Source organism: Rhinoraja longicauda, chromosome 9, assembly GCF_053455715.1.
Source record: "Rhinoraja longicauda isolate Sanriku21f chromosome 9, sRhiLon1.1, whole genome shotgun sequence".
Classification (NCBI taxonomy): Eukaryota; Metazoa; Chordata; class Chondrichthyes; order Rajiformes; family Arhynchobatidae; genus Rhinoraja; species Rhinoraja longicauda.
In genome coordinates this window covers 7942167-7959778 of record NC_135961.1, presented here as the reverse complement: position 1 = coordinate 7959778, position 17612 = coordinate 7942167, and the positions used below count along the sequence as shown (strand labels likewise).

At 41.3% G+C, this 17612-nt stretch overlaps 1 protein-coding gene across 5 annotated transcripts in view; it reads right to left on the bottom strand.

The window, feature by feature from the left end:
* The window catches only part of bcl11aa (BCL11 transcription factor A a), a 225406-nt gene that overhangs the window by 60380 nt on the left and 147414 nt on the right, over positions 1 to 17612 (bottom strand). For 4 of the 5 annotated variants that reach the window (XR_013547616.1, XR_013547617.1, XM_078404763.1 and 1 more), the window contains exon 3: positions 9595 to 11483. Coding sequence is in view for 3 of the 5 variants with exons in the window: in XM_078404763.1 (XP_078260889.1) it covers positions 9595 to 11483 (1889 nt within the window). In the remaining 2 variants the exon portion in view is untranslated. Of the gene's footprint in view, positions 1 to 6926; positions 11484 to 17612 lie in introns of those variants that run through there. The other variant, XM_078404762.1, reaches the window with a different exon arrangement.

Below are 17612 nucleotides of genomic sequence, written 5' to 3'. Positions count from 1 at the left end.
CACCATACATTTGTGCCCTTGTGCTACAGAGAACCATCAATGTGTAGGAAGGAACTGCAGATGCTGGTTTGATCCGAAGATAGACACAAAATGCTGGAGTAACTCAGCGGGACAGGCAGCATCTCTGGAGAGAAGGAATGGGTGACGTTTCGGGTTCTTCAATCTCAACCTGAAACGTCACCCATTCCTTCTCTCAAGAGCTGCTGCCTGTCCCGCTGAGTTACTCCAACTTTTTGTGTCTATCTTCAGAAAACCATCAATGTCAGGTCAGTAATATTCAATTGATCCCATCTCAATGGATTTATATTTTGAACAGGATGGGGGGGGGGGGGTGAGGAGAATAGCAGATAGAGACAAATTGCTGGAGTAACTCAGCGGGACAGGCAGCATCTCTGGATGCAAGGAATGGGTGTTTAACTACAACTATCTCACACGTTTGTTGAAAGAAGGCCAATTATATACTGTTTTCATAAAAGCCCATGAATCTGTTGGCTGATCTGCTGAGCATTCCATGTTTCATTTTAAATTCCATAAACTTTTAACATTAATGTTTGCATCTGTCCACAATGTTGCGTTAATCACAAAACGTGGATTGCTAAAACATTGTTCCTGTTATTCCTCGTTTAGCATTTCAAGAGTGAATATCGACATATCACAAAGATGAGCTGGGAAGACCACATTGAATACAGCTGGCCACATTTCTGATGACTAACCTAATCTGCAAATGTCCTTGGTCCCTTCCCCCCAATACATCATGCACTGCTATCTTAGTATAGTCAGCAAACTGGGAGAGCCAGACCTCCATCCCTTCTTACAAGTTTAAAAAAAAATAAAGTTTAAGTCCTTGGACAGCATCACCTGAGACACTGGCCACTGTAACTTAACCCAAGAGTCTAAGTGAATGGTGGACTCTGCGGGTAGTTGATGGGGACGTATAGAGAATAACATAAACATAGGATTAGTATAAATAAGTGCCTGATAGTTGGCACTGACTTGGTGGAGCAAAGGGCCTGTTATATCACACCATGCTTCTACGAGGTCTTGCCAATTGAAATAAATGGCTTTTATTCCCACTGTTAACACGCTTGTGTGGAGATGATGTATTTTATAGCCGGTGTTTAGCCACAGCTAACTCTACAGGAAAGAAACCAAAACATTCAAAACAAAAATACTTCAGCACAAAATTCCAGATTCTTGAATGTTCTGAGATCTGGTGCACTAACTCCAGACCTGGCAACACATGTCCTCCATTCAGGTAAATAAAGGCAGTCGTATTCATATTGAACTTAACAGCAAATTAACTTTCTATACTCCGATATCACAAAAAAGGCACAACAGAAGCTAAAGATACTGAAGCTATCAGTGCACAAGTCAATTCTCATCAACTATTCTTTTTTCTATTCACATTAAACTCTTCCACAAACACCACCAAATTTAGCCAAGACACTGCTCCCATATTTTACAGTTAATTATGGGATAGTTAGCGTGACAAACTACAAATACTCCAGTAGTATACACCACTTCTTAAAGTACTGGTAAAATATATCTAGACCATGCATTTATGCCAATATAACACCTTGAATTAGGGTCCACATTATTTCTATGCATCTTTAGTTGACATTAACAGCGATAAAGAATGCTGGCTGCCGTGGGAAAGTTAGTTGTGCATATCTTGGAATGGTATTCCAATTACCTGGAACCGCATTTAATGCTTTCTAATCAAAGATTTAAAGCATCTGACTCAAAGCCTTATTTAAAACTTATTCCGGGAGCAAACTGCACTACCTAATAATACTAGTAATCAGCGATTATGTACCTCTATACACTGACTCAGCAACAGTGGGACATTAATAAACCCAATGAATGGCTTACACAAGTCTCACTGGGAACCCATGATCATCTTGAAAGATATTTTTAGACTTCATGTCCTGGAAATGACGCCACTTTGCAGGTGCTATATCCACTAAATAAAAATCTACCAAGCCACACATGCTGCTGTAACAGCATCCTATTTAATAATCCAACAAAAACCAAGAGAAATTAACAATGCTAGAACAAAAAAATGAAGGATTAATTTGCCAACATTTGATTTCAGTAATATTGCTAGCACAATCAATGCATTTGATCAATGCGAATCAAGCAACATTAAAAATCAGGTTATACACTTGGGCAAAGATACAATCGATGCTTCGTGGTGCAAAGAAGGCACAGAACAGAATACATTGTGTTGAAGACTGCGCCTGATTAATTTGGTCAGCGCAATGCCTTTCAGGAAGGCACAATAGTGCAAAATGAGCCAGCGAACACCATTACACACACACACATTGGGATTTCACACCATCTCAATGCTACCACAAGTCATACTTCACTTAATTCACTTAAAACATAACTTCATAGCGAGACAAACAATGCTATTTAGCAAACGGACTTCATAACTTCAAACCAGAATTTATTATGCTATCAATTTTCAAACTATTTTCTGAAGCCCTAATCAATAAGAGAGCCCATAAAGTACTGTCGTTGGATTGTCATAAAATAAATGCTCCTAATCCCCCTAACAACTTGCACTTTCACGTAGCAAGCCACCCAAGGCATTCCACAGGAGTATTATCAAGCAACATTTCACAGTGGAAGATTGGAAATCAGGGACACACAAATATCCACAATTGTGTACGGTTGCACAGATGAAAGAGGTTGGAGATAAGGAGATGGATAAGGTAATGGATTAGAAACTGCGTAGATGGCTCTTATCTACCAGGTATTAAGGCTGAACAAGTCACTCGTGGGCAACCAAGGATAAGCAATAAACACAAGTGCTATTAGTGACACAATGCCCCCAAAGCAAGCTTTTCTACGTAGCATGATGAGGTTTGTGTGGTTGAAATGAAGCAAATGATTGTACAGTACACATAAGGCAGCCATTATCCATGCAGCAAGGTCTCACAAAAAGCAAAGAGATGGATGGGATTAGTTAACTTGTTTCAACTGCATTGGTTGAAGGAAGAATGTCGGTTAAGCCACAAAGAGAACTTTTAAAATCTTCAGATGAGAGCTAATTAAAAGTTTAAAAAGGTCAGGCTCAGAATTTATATTATAAAATAGGAAATCTACCTTGAATCACGCATTACTTTACATCATTGTGTGTCTGGAGCCTTTCCTTCAAGGCAGAAAGACAAACTTTTATTCTCTTTCTCTCTTCCCTGTTTTTTCTAGTGTCACTTTGTAATTAGTTATGGATCCTTACATTTCAAGTGAAATGCACACTTTTCTAAAAAGGATCTGAAACTAACTGGCATAGAATGAGGGGTAGAGTTAAATTATGTATGCATACCTTTTAAAAAATGATTAAATGCAAATCAGATCAACTTAAATTGGAACTGCTAATGCAGAGAATTAGCCCTAAAAATATCCTTAAAGCAAGTCTGCATTTGCAACTCTTATGTGATCTTACTATCTATCCAATGCCAATCGCTTTGCCCATGTTGCAGCTTTCAATAGCCGACATTTCCAAAACAATGGCATTTGATTAGTTAAATCATTATCAAAAATTGTAACTCAATAACAGCAAAAACAAAGAGTGTTCCAACAGCTATAGTTTCTACATCTTGCAATCCAATTTTTTTTTTTAAATCCTTTAAGCAATGGCAATGCAGAGCTTTATAGATGTGTCTTCCTCCTAACCCATCCCCTCCTTTTACAAGAAGGTAAAACTATCTGCTTCTTTACAAATCTACAAATGCATTTAAATGTGAAATCACAGGTTTAACAAATCTAGTGAAACATAAAAACAAAGGGAGTAAATGTATCCAAAATCTATGAGAACATGGGGCCACACTTGTATGTGGTTTTACAATGGTGCCTTACATGTTATGCTTGTCACATAAATCTGCTCATGAAATTCTCATAAATGCACAAAGGGCTTGCAGGTTCATGATTTTATAATGCAATTAATGTGTAATAGTTCGGGAACCACCACCTTTAAATTTTCCCCACTTTGCTCACAGTATTTGGGCTGCATGGTGCATGCTTCCCATGATTTGTTTGAAGTATGATTGTTGGTGCCAACAGAAACACACCACAAGCTGACTAAGGTTTAAAGCTGCTATGTTTCTCCGCTTAGCAAGACTAAACCTGGAGCAACTGCGTCAAATAAAAAAAAATCAAATTAATTTGACGGATTTAAACCTCTTACACTAAAAGCAAAAAATGTTACTGGGAATTTTTAAAATATGTCGGCATTTGAAATAGTATTTCTGGTTAATTTATAAATTCTGTTATGCATCTTCAATATTTTATATTTTGATATGAAATATTATACTTGTTTCCCTCTGAGCTTGGTTAAGCTCTATAACCCCTGCTGCTCAACCTATAGTGGGAGAATTTTCAAATGGGATTTTTCTGCAAAGGAATAAGTGGGATTCCAGTGATTTAATAACGTTTTGCCAAACAAGTCTATTTTTTTGGTCGGCCACAATTTCCATCCACAAATAATTCTAACGTTTTTGACAACGATCTTAGACCAAAGGTGGCTTACTAAAAATACAGTCCATGCTAAAATCGACAGGTTAAAACTAAATTGTCATCCATTAGGAATATTTCAGAGATCCTCATCTTTTTACAAGAGCCCAGAGAATGATTATATACTCACTCGTGTTCTATATAAGTGAGGCAGGTAAAGGACAATGAAATGTGTACTAATATAAAACTGCTTTCTTTTTTGAACGGAAAAGAACAGAAATGAATGATACCCTAGTTACAAACCAGATTTAAAAGGTAATCTATTGATACTGCAAATGTTTAATGTAATAAAAGAGAATTAAATGAAAATATATATATAAACTACAAGCTACTGCAGGTGATATTAAAAAAAGAAACATTTAAAGATATTTCTACGCACTGCCTCTCTTTATTGTTAACACAATATTTCCTTAAATAATCAAATATAGAGGAATCACATGCAAATATAATTACATGTTTGCTAATATTGCCAGGGGTAATTTTCTAACATGGATTTATTTAGCATTTATTTATTTAAAAGTCTGAAAAAGCTAACAGTGAACCTCAACATTATTTTTAACATTTATGAAAAGATCAAATTTACAGGATTCCTTAATGGGTCTGTTGTTATGCCGTTGGGGGCAAAATTGGTCTTCACCAGCAATGGAAAATATATTTAAAGCAAATCAGCAAACTGCTTTACACTGAATTCAATTTTCCATTCCACCGAAATCAATTGCTTGCACTGCAAAACAGACTGTCAAATCGAAAACTTGTTTTCTGCCGGTGGCAAGACCCATTCTTACTCCCATTGCATGGCTGAACTATGTAGACTGCAGATCCTAGCTGTGATTCCCAACTTGTGCCAGGTCAATAGATGCCAACCAATGTAGAGGTAAGAATCTTAAAATTTGACTCTATGCTCAGGGCTTAGGCTAGGGAGTGTCAAAACTGGCCAGCCAGGATCCCAGCTCCCAATTGTCCCCCAGATACTCTTGCTGGACATATACCAGTATTTCACTGCAATCAGAAGGCCCTTGGACAATCAGTACCTCAGTGCATGCATGAGAAATGTCTAGCGGGCAAAGACATGTGGCTTCACAGAAAAGGCAAGGAAATAGCCAAAATGTATGATTTTAGTTATTTTTAAAATATTGACTAAAGTGCACACATGCACGTTTGCTTGTATTACACCCTTGTCCTGAAACTATGAGCAATCCCGAGTTCAATTCAATTCAAGGGAAATTCAAATCAATGAATTCAAAACTGATGATTTCATTGTCATTTCACTGCCCACTGCCATTACTGAGTCATGCAAACCAGATTCAATCTACATCCTTTACCAAAGTAGTTGATGTAGATGATGGAGATGGAACAAATATGGTCAGCATCCCAAGCAGCAAAGAATAAAATTCTCTCTATCTATTATCCTGAACCCTGTGCAGGGATATATTACCCAAGGTAGAATTGGACTCTTCCTCATCTTTGAAGTCACACGTCATTACGTCGCTGCGTTGAAATAAAACAAATATGTGAAAGATTTTTGAAAACATATTTGTGTTCTAAATCGCATTTGTGGGGTTGAGAAATTGCAGAATTATTATCCACGTTGTGTGAATTAGATTTCCCTGCGCCCACGTGAGGCACCATCAAACAATTTAAAAACACCCACTATTTCTCCAAGTCATAAATTTTAGTTCATCGGGTCGTCAACTCTCAAAGGAAAAACCCTAGAGGTAGAAGGCGCAAAACCAACAGTACCATTAGAACAACTACACTGAACAGTTTGCTGACTCACCTCACGGCAGGTCCAGATAATTGGACTTAGCAATTAAATGATCCTGTTGCAATTAACTCAAACAGGTAGTGCTTGTATTTTCAACTACCACCTGGCCAACGTTTAATTTTCAATGCATGGACACAGTGCCCAAGTATGCAGATTAATCATGCACTTTTAGTGGGAAGGAATTGTGGCAGAGAAATTGGCATCGATTAATTGATTAATGATTTTATTTAGACATGGTTAGTAACAAAGAATTTATTGTATGCTTCATTCATTTTCATTGAAATATGATCACATTTTTTTAGATAGCCCATGATCCTGCTAGTAACCCCCTCACCCATGCAGGGGATAAACCTGCATGTGGCACACAGTGCATTTCCCAATTGTCTGCTATGTTAAACCCTTTCTGAAGGTAGGCAATTTTTTGCAGCATGCTACCAAACTCTATGTGGGTCAGAGAAAGGGGTCACTGTGGAGATCAACTCAGCTGGAGCAAAAGCTGTATACTTTAAGTATGCCATACAAAAACAAATGACTAAATGAATTTTTAAAAAAATAAAATAATGAGGAAAGCAATAAATAAGCACACACAAGGTTCACCAATTAGCTTTAAATTTTTTATTAATTTTTTTCATAAAGGGACAAAATGGGCAATGTGAACAGGATAATGCAGACAACTGCCAAAACACAGACAGTGGTTTCCAATAGACTCCTGAACGTAACAAAGATCAGAAACAAATACAATAAAAGCCAGGTTGTAATGACCTTTGGTCATCTAAACAAAGAAATAAAAAATAAAATGAAAAAAGGATCAATTCAGTGCATCTGTTTTAAACAGCGCACATAAGCAATAATAAATAGTGAATCCCATAGTAAAAGATAAATGTCAAGTTACAACAACAACTTTTATTACAGGAATAGAAAAGGCCGATAACAAAATATTCTGCATTGCCATTTACAAAAAAGTATTGACTCAAGCGGCTTTAATATGCTTTGCATATGAAATTTTCCCAATCTAAATATAAAGCACCATTTAGTTTTTGGCAATGAAAAAACTGCAAACATTTAATTTACTGCATATGAAGTTAGATGCTGGAATGTAGTAGGTGAGAGGTTAGGAGACAGAAGCACACTACAGAACAAACATTAGCTTGCAGTACTGTATACAGTATGGCAGCAGGAAGGGAAAGATATGTACAACCAACCACTTTGACCATTGGCGCGACGTTCTAAAGTTTCCCCAAGCAGCCGTTATACGACCTCTTATCTGTACAATGTCACGGGCGTATTCTTTTTTTTGTTTGTTTGTTTTTTTTGTTGAAACATACAAATAATTCGCACTATATTATCCTGCCAAATTAAAAAAATATACTGTGGCAGCCTGTTTTTTTCCACTACCAAAAAAAGGTACATTGATACCTTTAAAGAACAAGCAACAGTTAAAAATACAAGCTTCAATATAAATACTATAGTGCCTACACTAGGTGAACATTTATTTCAAATAACCATTCTAGAAATACAGAAAAGTAGAGACCATAAATGTGTTTAGCATAGGAATTAACATGTGTGCATTTTCCTATAGTTAAGTACTATATATATATATATACATACATATGCATATATATATATATATATATACTCTTAAACCTTTCCCCAATGCAAGTTTATACAACCTGAAGAGCTGTGTGCCAATAGGCAGAGTATCCACTAACGGTATAACATGTAAAGTCTTGACAACCACCAAGACACTGAAACCCTAAAATATACTTCTCCCTAACTTAATGAAGTGTTTTCTTTTTTGTTTAAAAAAAATCTTACCATTTATACTTAAAAAACCTGTACAAAAATTCTTGCACTGTAGTAGTGAGATTATTTATTCTAATTGACTGCAGTCCCATTATCATCAGCTGAGGAGACATGCTGTTAAATCGTGTTGCTTTACATCTTATATTCTTTTTTAATTTAGCCAGGTGCACTATTCTAGTCAATGACTGGCAAATTGACACTAAACAATCCGTTCATTTTTTTTTCCTAAGTATTTTAGGATTTTTTTTCCCCTTAATTATATGTTTGTAAACTGGGAAAATTGCACAGTGCACTTAATTGTCCTATCCAAGCTGTCTTTTATCCTTTTGTCTTTTTGCTCAGCCTCTGTACCCCTGATTAAAGAAAGGGCACAGAAGTCACGAGCAGAGTCAAGTGCGATTAAAATACAAGCTAGGGGTGGGTGGAGGGGCTGGTGGAAGTATTAATGTATCGTCTTTATGTTTATACAACTACAACGTGGTGTATGAATCAAGCATGACATTACGGATCACAGATGGGTACTATGAGATTAATGGAATTATCAAGACATTTTCCTCATTTGTTCCTACCATTTTGTTACTCTCATTTTATTTATATATTGAGTATTGGTTGACTCACTGGTAGCCAAAACTAACAAGTGCATGATGTAGAAGCATCACTTAGGTCAACAAAAACCCAAGGCTACTCCTCCAGGACTTAACTGAAGAACAGAAAGTAAACCAATACAGTTTCAAAAGATCCAAGGCACTCAGATTATTATTATTTTTTCTTTCAACCAAACAATGGCATTCACCCAATTATCATCTTCGTTTTTTTTTTTCCTTTGCCAAAAGTCAAGGCCATCAATTGCTCTTACGTTCCAATTTAATATATTAACATTCTAAGACAGGATTTCCTTTAGAAAAAGACGGCTTTAACAGTGCGAATCCCAGCCTGTCCATAAAGGGTTAAATAAAGAAATATATCTGGGGGGAGGAAGGGGAAATTCCCCCATTTTTGTCTTCCCTCTGTGTTACGACCCAAACTATACATGACGTGTGTTACTGGGCTCTATGCAGCATGGTAATTTTCTTTCAAAAAGCAAAGAACGGACAAAAGGTGGTTACTCAGCACTAACCAAGGACAGAATTAAATTGCCGAACATACCACACATGCTGCCTAAAAGAAAAAAAACATACACAACACGTAAATTATTGCACAAGAGAAAGGCTCGAGTTTGCGTAAAATTCAATAGTATTGCCCCGATACAAATCATGCATTCATCAGTGACATTAAACCAGTTGTACTGGCATCAAGCACATGTTCCTTACGTCCTCAGCTTCCACTTGGTTTTGATCACAAGAGAATAGAAAAAGCTATAGGGAACTTGAGCATCAATACACCTAATCAGTTTTTATATCATTATTTAACAAGCGCTCACTGTGCCATTTTTTCATGTGTTTCTCGAGGGTACTATACACGCTAAAAGGCATCTGACAAATTTCACATTTGTAAACGTCTTTCCCCACCTGACCGTGCGTTTTCATGTGTCGCGTGAGCTTGCTACTCTGGGCACAGGCGTAGTTGCACAGGTCACATTTGTACGGTCTCTCGCCCGTGTGACTTCTCCGGTGGACCGTGAGATTGCTGCAATTCTTGAAGATTTTGCCACAAAATTCACAGGTGTCACTGCGCTTGCCCTCCTTGGAGCTGGGCCGCCCCGGACCAGGTCCGGTGATGTGGGGCGTGCTGCCGCCACTTCCCGTACCACTCCGACCTGAGATCCCACCGTCCATCTCTCCTGGAGGAGTGGAAAAGCGTAAACTTCCATTTTCTGAAGAGTGCTCAGATGAAGTTGCGAAAGGGGATTGTCTGGAGTCTCCAAAGCTGAGGAATGGGTCCTTCAGCTGCCTTGAGGCAGCATAGCCGGCAAGCCACTGTGAGTAAACGTTATCTGCGGGAGCCAAAGGTGCTGAGGGCAGGTCAAAGTCTTTTTCAAGCTTAATGCGTTTGGAAAAAGGGCTGAGGGAGGTCGGGCTACCCAATATAGGCTTTTTCGATATGCCCCCAGAGGCCGATTCACCTGGTGAGGAGCCTCTTCCATTGACTGTACCATCATCTGTGCGATCAGATTCGCCAGCGACTGAATCTTCATCATAAATGTCTCTGTGAACCTCTACCTCAGAGGAGTGATGAGTCCGCTTGTGTTTTTCAACAAGGACTTGGTGGAAGGCCTCACCGTAGTGCTGCATGGTGTTCATGGCAATGCTGTGCATCACTTCAGGTAGAGAGCTCTTCTCTTCCACAGGCCTCGAGCTGTTCTCATGGTGACGCACACTCTCAAGACTGACACCAAAGGCAAATTCAGACCTATTTTCAATCTCAGGTTCCTCCTCTTCCTCCTCCTCCTCCTCCTCTTCTTCTTCCTCTTCCTCTTCCTCCTCTTCTTCCTCCCCATTTTCTGGAATCATATTGGCATCTGTTTCGCTCTTGTACTTGGCTACCACGGACTTGAGGGCACTGCTGGCACTGCCCATGAGATCACTAGTACCGGGTTCAGGAGAGCTGGCAGTGGAGAGTCCATCATCTGACTTGACGGTCATGGGCGATGTCTTGTGCAAGTGTGTTTTCATGTGCCTCTTTAATTTGCTGGCCTGTGTGCAGGCGTGGTCACATAAATGGCACTTGTACGGTTTCTCACCAGTGTGGCTTCGACGGTGCACTATCAAGTTGCTCTGAAACTTAAATGTTTTCCCACAGAATTCACAGGACTTGGACTTGAGCACACTCTGGGCAGGCGGTGCTGCGGACTGGAGGGGAGGAAGGGGCGGCGTGCTAAGAAATGGCGACTTGTTGCTTGACTGGAATGGTTGCAGTAGCCTCTGCATGGGACTAGGCCGACTCGGTGACAATGGAGGAGTGGAGGTGTTGCCAGCTAGTTCCCTAAGTCTCCTTGAGAAATCCATTGATGGTGGCTCCATAGGTATGGAATTAAGACGCAGTACCCTGTCAAAGGCACTGTTATGATGTGCTGCCGCCATGGCCATCTCCTCAGCGCTCAGCCGATCCATCCGATGAGGGTCTAGATGATGCCGGGGTGGAGGGCTAAACAACGGAGGCGTCGGAGGAAAGCGGCCTTCTACAAGCCCTGGCGTTTCCCGAGAGACAGGCCCAGCCATTCTCAGCAGGTTGAAAGGACTGTTATCTGCTACATGAAGTCCATGAAGTGGGGGTTGAGGGCCGCAATCTGCCCCAAGTCCTGAAGGAATACCAACCCGTGGGGTCAAGTGACTTCCGTGCTCAGTCTCCAAATAAATTCGGAATCCATGGGTGTTCTGGGCATGTTGGAGGAGAAACCATGCGCTGTTGAATGGCTGTTTGCAAGTTGTGCAAGTGTAACTGCTCGGTTCATCCTTCCCTGCAAGAGAAAACAAATAATGCCAACATGAAGACAACTGCAAACCATGCTCAGCCGCCATCTTGAAACAGTTAAATAAAAAGAAAATGTTTTTAAATAAATTTTTAACTCAACTCCAATGGAAAATGTAAAAAGCACTATCGGCACCTTGAAATTGAATCCATTTATCTTCATTTAAGGTGATCTAATGGTAAGGAGATCTACGACCACGCAAGGTTAACCCTGTTACAATGTTCAATTAGGTCAAATGAGTAGGTTTATTTACATATGAGGAAAACGTCACCCATTCCTTCTCTCCTGAGGTGCTGCCTGACCTGCTGAGTTACTCCAGCATTTTGTGAATAAATACCTTAGGTTTATTTACATTGTTGCTCAGAATTTTTAGGTGAATCAGCAAAGCAAACCAAAGCCTGAGAACTACTCATCTCCCAGAGTTTCACGTGGTTACTTTAACTAGGAGCTGATTTCTCTTGGTAACAAATCTAAAGTATTCTGAAGAGGAAGCGATACATGACATTTCTCATGAATCTGGTCAAACCACACAGGTATTGCTCATGTACTTAAATAACCTTGCTTGCAATGGTCATTTTTCTCCTGCTGAATAAATAAAGTCTCCACAGGCCACAAATTTCTCCATCAAAGATTCTCCGAGATTTGCTACAAAATATTTTGGAAATTTGTGCTCAGCCCTAAAATGTGAGTCAGACAGTAAAGGAAGATTTTTTTTATTAAGACAAGCTGGAGACAGCGGTCAAAAAGGCACAGGGACACAGCATTGGCACAAAAGCAAGTCTTAATCTTAATCCCTGGTGTTATCCAGCAAACTCATCCTCTCATGCCCAATTTGAAAGGGGCTGCAGTGGAGTTGCTGTCTTATAGCGCTTCACCTGGGTTGGATCCCAACTACAGTGCTGTCTGTACGGAGTTTGTACGTTCTCCCCGTGACCGCGTGGGTTTTCTCCGAGATTTTCTCTATCCTCCCGCACTCCAAAGACGTACAGGTTTGTAGGTAAATTGGCTTGGTGTATGTGTAAATTGTCCCTAGTGTGTGTAGGGTTTTTTTTAGATATATTTTTTTTAGAGATACAGCGCGGAAACAGGCCCTTCGGCCCACCGAGTCCGCGCCGCCCAGCGATCCCCGCACATTAACACTATCCTACACACACTCGGGATAATTTTTACATTTACCCAGTCAATTAACCTACATACCTGTACGTCTTTGGAGTGTGGGAGGAAACCGAAGATCTGGGAGAAAACCCACGCAGGTCACGGGGAGAACGTACAAACTCCGTACAGACGGCGCCCGTAGTCAGGATCGAACCTGAGTCTCCGGCGCTGCATTCGCTGTAAGGCAGCAACTCTACCGCTGCGCCACCGTGCCGCCCGATTGTGTCAATGTGCGGCGATCGCTGGTCAGTGCGGACTCGGTGGGCCGAAGGGCCTGTTTCCGCGCGGTATCTCTAAAGTAAACTAAACTGACAAAAGTTAAGACGTCATAACAATTTATCTTTTGTTTCCCCCCTCTGCAAATTTATAGGCACAAGTCATCTTTTTCCACTTTATATCTGTTCTATCAATCCATCCAATGTTCATCTAGCTAATGCTGAGGTGGAGTGCTAAGAAACGTAGCCATGGAGATACATGATCCACAAGCCCAGCATGTCCCTTGAGACAGGCCCGGACATTCTCAGCTGGTTGAAAGACTATTACCTGCTACATGAAATCTGTGAGGTCAAGGTCTCATCCAAGTGGTGGTCACCCTCAAGATTTCATGCGGGACTCAATCTTTCTAAAGGAGTCCACACAGTAAGTGTAGCCCAGAACTCTGATCCTACTTTCACACCCCTTATGCCAGGGCTGCCGACGTGTACTGCTGCTCGGACAAAATCAGATAACATAGCACAGATCAAAGGTTGAGTCGGCAATCCACTCATCTGTAGGGATCAACTGCAGATCTTTAGCAGTTGCTGCATCAGGACCAAAGTGTCTAATTCCCATTCACAGGAATTGTCAGACTACACAGAATAACGATCGCTTCGCTCAACACCTGCGCTCGGTCCGCGTTGGCCAAACTGGTCTCCCGGTGGCCGAGCACTTCAACTCCCCCTCCCATTCCCAGTCTGACCTTTCTGTCATGGGCCTCCTCCAGTGCCATAGTGAGGCCCACCGGAAATTGGAGGAACAGCACCTCATATTTCGCCTGGGCAGCTTGCAGCCCAGTGGTATGAACATCGACTTCTCCAACTTTAGATAGTTCCTCTGTCCCTCTCTTCCCCTCCCCCTTCCCAGATCTCTCTCTTTCCTGTCTCCACCTATATCCTTCCTTTGTCCTGCCCCCCTGACATCAGTCTGAAGAAGGGTCTCGACCCGAAATGTCACCCATTCCTTCTCTCCTGAGATGCTGCCTGACCTGCTGAGTTACTCCAGCACTTTGTGAATAAACACCTTCGATTTGTACCAGCATCTGCAGTTATTTTCTTATACAACCAATCCTGCTGCCATCAATCTGAAAAGGAGAAAACTATGTGAAGCAATTGATATGCTTATGGAGGGAGGACATTAATTGGAAATTTGATTGAAAATTTACTGAAGGATTAGGTTCGGTCTACGTAGCTTGGCTTGGGTTGCATCCAGACACAAGTATACGTTTAGTCATCATGAACCAGCTCATGTGATAGGAAGTCCTGCTCTTGCAGAGTCACCAATCTCTTGAGCAAGACTTCAACTCCTCTGGAGAAGGGTCTCGACCCGAAACACCACCCATTCCTTCTCTCCAGAGATGCTGCCTGTCCCGCTGAGTGACTCCAGCTTTTTGTGTCTATCTCCAACTTCAGATCTGCAGTAGACATTAAAGGGTGTGACTGCCGTTCCCAAGAGGGGCTCCATAAACTCACACCAAAGAATATGACACTGGTGAATAATTCCTTGAGTCACGATACTCTCCTGGGATTTATATAATTTCTTCCAGGTCCTTACTGGAGACTCTTTCCCAAGACTTTTTTTCCCCCTTTCTGTCCCTCCTCGGTGATTGTACGGCAAGTAAGGCTAAGGGTTGGGAGAAAGTCAGACGTTACACCATGTCGACATAGCGCATTACAATAGTTGGTCTGTGATTTTCCTTTTCCGGATATCTGTAAAATAAATGAAGTGTATACTGGTTCCCACAGTGCAATTTCACGCCTGGAAGTTCTCCTGAAAAGGACATTGGCTCCCAATATGACTTTTAAACTGTAGCAATTCCTGGAACAATCAACATCACAATAAATCACAAATTAATCCCTACTTATTATTTAGATTACAACATTAAAATTGATTGAACACAATAAAATATCATTGATAAATTTCATTTCATAATTTTTCTTAGCTTCACGGTTCAAATCCTTTATATATTTCCCCACTTAGATATGTTGTAATGATACGGTGACTCCTGTAATTGACAGTGTGGTTAAACTGGTCTCTCTGGATGAAACATAGCTACTTGTTTCCGAAGGGCCTGTTTCTGCGCTGTATCTCTAAAAAATCTATTACAGGTAGCAGTAGCCTACATTTTATACTGCTTATAGTGAATCCCAAAAAATATTTAATCTCCTTGAGTCAAATTTAATGCAAAAAAACTGGGTTACAGTTACCTTAATTGGACCCCAGCTCCCTCAACTAATTGTTGGCAGAAGCACCGTGGAATTTTTTTTAAGAGGGATCGCTCTTTTATGCAGCTTCCAAATCGATAGCGAGCAAGCATACATTTCTACAGATTTATTCTGAATTCTTATATCACACAGGTTGCCTACAAATGTATAGATTTTATGTAGTAAATTCTTCAGTCATCTTTGCTTCCTCCCTGAACACTCCTTTTACACTTCCTTTACACACGTGGTGCTACCTTTAAACACCATCTCAATCTCCATCTCTCACCAGCCCTTTTAACCTCCACCATATGGAGTTTCATACAATGCCTATTATATTTGAATTTCATTAGACAATGGTGCAGGAGGAGGCCATTTGGCCCTTTGAGCCAGCACCGCCATTCAATGTGATCATGGCTGATCATTCTCAATCAGTACCCCGTTCCTGCCTTCTCCCCATACCCCCTGTCTCCGCTATCCTTAAGAGCTCTATCTAGCTCTCTCTTGAATGCATTCAGAGAATTGGCCTCCACTGCCTTCTGAGGCAGAGAATTCCACAGATTCACAACTCTCTGACTGAAAAAGTTTTTCCTCATCTCAGTTCTAAATGGCCTACCCCTTATTCTTAAACTGTGGCCCCTTGTTCTGGACTCCCCCAACATTGGGAACATGTTTCCTCCCTCTAACGTATCCAACCCCTTAATAATCTTATACGTTTCGATAAGATATCCTCTCATCCTTCTAAATTCCAGTGTATACAAGCCCAGTTGCTCCAATCTTATATTGCATTTTATGATATTTAAATCTGCATCAGCATCTGCATACTCCAAAGACGTACAGGTTTGGAGGGTCAATTGGCTTGGTGTGTGTGTAAAATGTCCCTCGTGTGTGTAGGATAGTATTAGTGTGTGGGGATCACTGGTCGGCGCGGACTCGGTGGGCCGAAGGGCCTGTTTCCGCGCTGTGTCTCTAAACTAAACTAAATTAATTCCTGACATTTTTTTTCCGCATGGTCTAAATGAATAAAACTATCAATGAAGAGGATGTCAGCTACAACATCACAACTACACTAGCACTAGTTTTCCAGTTGTCCAATGTGGAAGGGGAAGGTTTAAAGGCAGACTAGACCAAGTGGACCCGTTGGGCCCAAACCTCTCCTGCATTGGTGCAACACCCTGTCCTCTCCCCCCCCCCCTCTCTCCTCAACCCCCCTCCCCTCTCCCTTCTCCCCCACTCCCCTCTTTCCCCCCTCCCTCCCTCCTCCCCTCCCCCTCCCCTCCTTTTAAACTTAAAAATGTGAATAACGTTAAAAATATAAGACCGATTTCAATAAAACTACTTGCATTATCACTAAAGTGACAATGGTGAGTAAGGTGGGCCTAAAATTGTCGCGCTATCGTGTACCGTTTTGGCTGAAGTTCAGTCACAAACAAGATAACAAAAACGAGAGTTTTCGTATATAGATTTGCATCTCCTTTGGGATTGTAGATTATGGCTGCAAGGGTCTCTAAGATACCTTCAGTACATGGAAAACAAGAGTACCACGTTTCTCCGATGTGGCACCTGATGTCTCGGTTGAAGAGGTACGCGGGTTGGGGAGATGTTCTCTCCACCAGGCGACAAGAGATCCTGCCGTGACATATGGATGCAGGTGCGAGACAGAGTAGGATGGTGGTGGAACCCCTTCACACTGATCTGACCGCAATGCAGCGCAACGTCAAAATGCAAAGACAACCACACTTTCTAACTCCTCGCGGCCTGCATGACCTCCACATTGGCTGCAAACTCAGCCCACGGAACCCCTTTGCTCACCCTTTGTTAGCACGCAGCAGAAGCTTTTCGCTGTTCCTTGGTACACCTGACAATAAACTAATCCTAAGAAACTCAGCACACAGATCCCCCCCCCCCCTTGCTGAAAGCAACATCCTCTTCACTCTGTGCAACATGCCACCATCCACTATTAAACTCACACCAAAAGGCTCTGCTCACGCACACAGGATGGTGCTGCTTAATGCCATACACCATAGTCATCACTTAAATAGCCTCTGCAAATAATCAGCAGCCATTCACTGCCCAAATTCCAGCATTAGGCAAAGATGAATTGGAAAAATGTAAGCGTATATGGGTGGTTGGTTAGTTAGTTTTGTTTCTTGTCACGTGTATCGAGGTACAGTGAAAAGTTTTGTCGCGTGCTTTTATTGGTGTGCTAAGGAGAACGGTTGGGGGGTTGGGGGGTGGGTGGGTGGGGGGGATAGGTGATGTGTTGGTGTAGACCTGGAGATGTTGCTTTGCTTGGGCAATAGATTCGGGGCGAGAGAGTGTAAGGGCAGTGACTTCAAGTGAATCTCTCAATAGTTTGTATTCGAGTTGCCAGCACTGCCCTGGTCATTGAAATAATCAAAACGTCCCACCTTGTAAAATGTACCCACTCTCTCTCCCCCATCTCCAGAACAGAACAGTTGAACACTTTGCAGGAAAGCAGCCTCACGATAGATAGATGGAGTCA